Source organism: Rhamphochromis longiceps, linkage group LG7, assembly GCF_057381845.1.
Source record: "Rhamphochromis longiceps isolate RC_006_pf linkage group LG7, R_longiceps_female_GT1.1, whole genome shotgun sequence".
Taxonomy (NCBI): Eukaryota; Metazoa; Chordata; class Actinopteri; order Cichliformes; family Cichlidae; genus Rhamphochromis; species Rhamphochromis longiceps.
Window position 1 is genome coordinate 61,779,441 of NC_140563.1, and position 6,211 is coordinate 61,785,651.

The following is a 6,211-nucleotide window of genomic DNA, read 5'->3' on the forward strand; positions in this document are numbered from 1 at the left end:
AAATGCACATCACCGAAGTATTTAGAAAAAGCAGATTTGGGCATAGACTTGTTGCTTCTTGCTTATGAGGACAAGACTCAGACATGAATGGTCAATAGCTCTTGAAAATTAACCTCAGCCCAAATGTTCAGCCATTCTTTCAGACAACCTGACAAAAGACAAGAGAAACTACAGGGGAGCGTTCACTTTATTTTAGATAAATACAGGAAATCATCCTTTTTGCACTGTAGAGCTGTAAAGGAGGAGACATTTGTGAGGAACAGATTTTAACAACATGAAATGCCATGTTGTAATAGCTAAAAACTAATGACCCACCTCTGCCCTGTGAGTTTGGGTCATCTCTTCCATCCATGCCAGTCTGAAGCTGACCGATGGAAATTTGGCCAAGGGTCAGAAGATGGATGCTTTACATGACCCCAATGAGGTCCACGGTAATGCCACTAGTAGTTATTCCACGTAGGATTCATCTGGAAGTTGTAGTATCCACTGTAAGGGTCGGCATATCTTTGAGGATGACGTGGCCTTGATGGGTGTTCTTCTCCAGCTGGCTTCGGAAATGCAAACTCCTGCAGGCGGCCTTCATCATGATGCTGGTCAGGGTACAGCCTTGTGTGAACTGGCAAATGCTCTGTTTGACGACTCAAATCATCTTTCTCAGGCCTGTGTCGACGTCCACCGTGATGTTCCTGGCTACCTGGAGGGCGTGGAGAACCATGTGAAAAGGGAATGGATAAGCTGAACTGGTAGCCCAGGTTTGAAGGATCATGGGCATGGTCTCTGCGGGGATTATTAAAACTCTTGTCAATAGTAAGGCCGCTTGGTCCGTACCGAGGAGGATTAGCACGATCATGAGAGTGAGCAAAAGGAATCCTCAGGCTTATGTCAAAGCTCCTGGGCTTGGCCACAAGATTGTTTCTGTGTGCTCGTGGCTGGACCAGCGATGTTTCCATGGGTCTGTTGGTGGGAATATTAGAGCGTTGCTGATATGATCTTGGGGATTCGACTTGAACCTGATTACGCACATTAGGGTAGATCTGTGGATCTGTCGGCCTCAGAGCCCTCATGTATTGGAAAGGGCGAGGATTTCCATACACATCTTGTTCCCCTCTTCCACCCTGCCACGTTCTAGGCTGCACAGAACTTGTGGCTGAGAAAGAACATGGGTATGAGTACAGATTATAATCATGTTGGTAAAGCTTAGAACACATCTACAGTTTGTCAGTTGTTTAGATAGAACTTCAGTGTTGAGTTTATTAAGCCAGTGTCAAAGACATTTGTATTCTTATACTCTTAACAGGAGGAAGGAAGTCTGTTAATTTGTGTGATCCACTCACAGAAAGCATAATATTCATATACATTTATACCATCTACAGTTACCCAGCTTGAATTTTCCTTTTCCAAATTTAACACTGAAGAACTCCGTCTTTTCAAAGCAATTACTAAAGTAAAAAGATAAAACACCATGCTTACGATGACTGATTACATAAGTTGAGATTTTGGTATCTAAACATCTGCAAGTTAACTTAATGCATCATACACGGAACCTGTAGAGTTTCCCCCCCACTAAATGAAACCCGGCTGTGACGTTAAAGTAATGCAAACTCAGCGTTACATTTTACCTCTCAGTGTGCTGTGAGCCATTTAAATACCCTGCTTTAACCAAATCAAATCTGCCAATTTGAGCATGAGGTATCTCGACCCTAACCCAGTAGCTGCAAAGTCCTGATAAGGTACACTGGTAGACCTGTTTAGTGACCAACAGCTTTATCACCTGAAGTGGGGGAGAGGAAAAAAACTGCCTGGATTACATACTACATATTTTGTTCCAGTGTAAATACTGTTAAACCTCTTTCAAATATTATCTAAAGAGATGCTGCAGATTCTGGATGCAGGCAGGACTTCACTGGACTCCTCAGGTAAGACATAAAGTTGTCATTTCATAAAATCATTAGAGTAGGTTTCAACATGCTCACCTTTGGGAAGAGCTGAGGAATAGTTCACATCACTCAAAACATAAAGCAGTAAAAACCTGTCAAGCAGCACAAATACAGTCAAGATAAAACCAGACCAAAGCCTCACATTCAAGTACAGGAAGTGCATATCATGAAAATACATTTAAACATTGTACCTTGCAATTAAGAACCGGGCAACCATGACTCCAGTAGCTGCACTCACTGTCCTCACAAACCCTCCAGCTGGACTGTGCATGCAAAGCACTCACATTTCCACGGGTCCACACACACCAGCTCCGACCAAACACCAGCGTACATCTGAGTTACGTGTTTAGGACATGCTGCTGTCTTTATCGGTCCTTCCTACCGGCAGGTGTTTCCAATCAGGCTTTTTTAATGAGAAGTTGAACTGAGGTACCCAACAGATCAACTCCCCCACTTCTTTTATGCATACATGTTTATTTTGCTCTTCACTCAAACTTTTGGGGAGACACAAACTGTTATTCCAGGTAACCTGTTAACCAATCAGAGAATACTAAATGTTTAAAAATCTGGCTAGATTCAAACTTTACACAGGAAAAGTGAAATAAAATCTGAAAAGTTCAACTTACTTTGTCTATTTATGATGCACTGAATTTCATAAATCCAATGTAAATTTTAGCACTAGGTGCAATGACTCCCAAGCTAGGCGAGTGGCTCCAGCAGATCCCAGGAACAACATCCGAGATCTTTGTCCAGAAGAGTGCAGTCCTAGGAACAGCAAAGATACTGCGCAGGACTCTTGAGCTCCCAGGCCTCTGGTAGAGGACCTGAGCTTGAAGAATAGTCCGTCCGCAGGGGGCAATTTTTTATTTCTTTTGGAATCGCCTGTCTGGCTTTTTGTTCGACCTTTATTATTATTATTATTATTTCATTTTTAGTTATTACAATCAGAATGGATGGGACTGGGGGACAGGATAGAGGAAGAAAGAGAGGCTGGGATATAACAGAAGGAGACGGGAAGAAAAACAGAGGAGAAAAGGAAATGAGAGAGAACAGATACTGAAAATCTGCTTGATCGCCTGCTGAGAGTGAAAAAAAGGGCAAAAAGCAGACAACATAGTAGGAAAACCACAGCAACAACCATAAGCATCAGTAATAGTAAGTAATAAATATTGAGTGAACAGCATACAGTGCTAATAATACATTATATGTTTAGAGGCAGCAGCCAACCAAGATGGTGTGTGAGTACCTGTTTGTACACCTGTCTGAACACTTGTGTATACACCTGTGTGTGTGGGCCCGTTTATGTTCATAAGATTTCTCCATGTAAGTGTCTAATAGTGGGTATGGGGAGCCATAACGCTGCCCCCCAGGTCATCAGCGACTGGAGGAGATCCGGGCCCCAGACATGTATAGGATTTATGTACAGGATTTCTATCTTTACAAGGGGGCAATTTGAGTGCAGTGATGGAATGTAACTAAGTCAATTTATTTGTCTACTATTCATATAAATATAGTTTTGATTTACTTGTACTTGTGAAATTAAGTTTTCCAGGTTCCACTTATTTGGTCCTGAAGGAACCTACTGGAGTGGCAGTGTCGTCTTCAGAGGCCTCATCTTTATCACCATGGTCACCTGCATCTAAAGGATAATCACTGGGACCAGACTCAACAATAATACTCTACCAAAGCTCAGAAAAGACAGATGATATGAGGACCTCATGACAGCAAATTGCAAGAAATGTAAGTTAGTTTCAGGATCTGATGTTATAACTGAAAATTGCCAATTAGCTATCTTTTTTTTACCAATACTAATAATGAAATATTATTAGTGTTGGTAGTGCTGAATGTTTTTATAACAGCCTGGTAGATGCTCTATATTAATTTCTTGTTGTTGTTATTTCAGATTGCTTTGTATTCAAAGCCAGGTAGCCAGTCTTCAAAATATTTAGGAGGAAGTTGTCTGGTAAATTCCTTCCAAAGTGGCCAACATTCTTCAAGCCAAGCCAAATCTGCTTCAAGGCCCTTTCACATCGGACACGGCATGCGCTGCGCTCACCGCTTGCTAGAGTGAGGGACCCAAAATATGTGTTGAGTTGGCTGCTGAAGATGTGATTTTTAGAATTGTATTGAAGTAGAAGTTCACTTTTGATGTGAACAGATGTGGATTATCAAGGGCAAGGAGACCCAACATGCAGCAGATTTATCTATTCCAGATAAGCTTGGTATTGCAGCACAGACACAGGATTGTTTCTATTATAACTAAATGTGCACATCGGAACAATTGTGCACCAGGAGTTAAACATTTTAATATTGGCACTCAAAATCAGACTCCCAGTTTTGTTTAACGTAATTCACTTGGATTCTTTCTCAAGTGGTGGGTAGCATGAAGACTTTTCACAAGGAAAATGGCTGCTCAGCTCTTCCTCCTGTGTGTTGGAGAAAGAAAGAACAACATCCAGAATTTCTAAATTGTTAAGACAATGAAGAAATCAAAAGGTGATTCCCTGTGTGATCCATAGAATATAATAGAATGCCTTTATTTTCACTATACAGATGTACAGTGAGACACAGAATAGAGATGTAGACTGGGGTTGCAGCCCTGATGAGCTTTTCAAGGCCCAATTTCCATTTGCTGTGAAATGTTCATGTGTTACATTTGCAAGATACAGCACACAAGCTGTTTAGTGTTATTTAGACATTTCCAACATGGTTTGTATCCAGGAAGGGTTTCGCATATGTATATATATAAATGTAAAGTGTAAATTTAAATGTTATTTTATACACAAAGAGGTGTTTAAATGGGTTAAAGAGCTAGTTATGTACCCATTCAGTGGTTACATGCTTTGCTATTTACATGTTTACGCATCTGAATTTTTACACATGCATGTTCAAAGCAGTAATAAGTATGTGCTGAATCTACCTAGTTGTTTTCCCTGCATTGATCTGAGTATAGGTTTTCCTGGCTTTGAGTGGCCAGTGCAGTATTCATGAAGGCTATACACAGGAAGTGTTTGGTTGTTGTTGCTGTGTGCTGAGAGTAAAGAGGCTGCTAAGAAAGTTATCAATTTCCATCTTGCTGTTTCTAATCGTTCAGAGAGATTCCAAACCACATAGTGAACCCTCACATTACATACATATATTCTCCTCTCAGCCCTGCGGATGGTCTATCCTTCAAGCTCGGGTCCTCTGCCAGAGGCCTGGGAGCTTGAGGGTCCTGCGCAGTATCTCTGCTGTTCCTAGGACTGCGCTCTTCTGGACAGAGATCTCGGATGGTGTTCCTGGGATCTGTTGGAGCCACTCACATAGCTTGGGAATCACTGCACCTAGTGCTCTGATTACAACTGGAACCACTGTTACCTTCACCCTCCACATCTTCTCGAGCTCTTCTCTGAGATCTTGGTACTTCTCCAGCTTCTCGTGTTCCTTCTTCCTGATGTTGCTGTCATTCGGAATCGGTACATCTATCACTACGGCCGTTTTCTTCTGTCCGTCTACCACCATTTTGTCCGTCTTTATCTGACAAATAACAACATTTTTTTTAAATGCCTTTACTTTTTGTTACTAGCAGCATGTCACAAATACACATAGCTTGTTTCCATTTCATTAACTGAATGTAGAGTATATGCAAATGATAACACAGTTTGACCAGCATAAAACAATATTTTTGCACCAACAAAGTGATTCACAAAGCTCTATTACCCAGTGATGTTTACAGTGTAGTTAGATATTTTGAGGAAACTGGACAAGTAAAAGATAAAGAAGTAGTAAACCTAAAAAAACCCAAACTAAACAAAACACCATCTACAGCAGCTGAACAGCAGCTTTTTAATGTCATTCAAGATGCCTACAACTACTCCTGAATCCTACTTAAAGAAGAGAGCTGCCAAAGAGAGTTAAGGCTGTGTTAAAGAGTAATCAAAGTCGGTTGTGCTAAATCTTTACTTCAGGCTTGTCAGAATGGCACGAACTCTGCCTTTGCCTTATGTGCTGCTGCATTTCTATGTATGTTTGAATATGTGTCAATAAATTGCTGCATCTAGTTCCTAAAAAAAAGACGCACTCCTTTTTATTTTCCAGCAATAAAAAGAAGTAACTTTTGTAGTTCAATTTACTATCAAAATGCTTCCTTTTTTAAGCTCGTATTTTTTGAATTTGTTCATGAAAATGTTTCGTTGGGAATAATTGATGTAATTACATTTCACTGAATTTGATTTTGCTCGTAATTACACAGGTGTGTAAATTTCAGCCTTGTCATCCTTTGCTTTCTTCTTCCT

At 40.7% G+C, this 6,211-nt stretch overlaps 1 protein-coding gene across 1 annotated transcript; it reads right to left on the bottom strand.

Moving 5' to 3' along the window:
* Window positions 1–440: 440 nt before the first annotated feature.
* Window positions 441–2,208, bottom strand: LOC146666590 (uncharacterized). The gene is made up of 3 exons (XM_085411380.1): window positions 2,129–2,208; window positions 1,974–2,029; window positions 441–1,147 (listed from the first exon to the last, which is right to left on the bottom strand). Exons 1-3 carry the CDS (start codon window positions 2,206–2,208, stop codon window positions 441–443), a joined length of 843 nt encoding a protein of 280 aa, XP_085267506.1.
* Window positions 2,209–6,211: the final 4,003 nt, after the last annotated feature.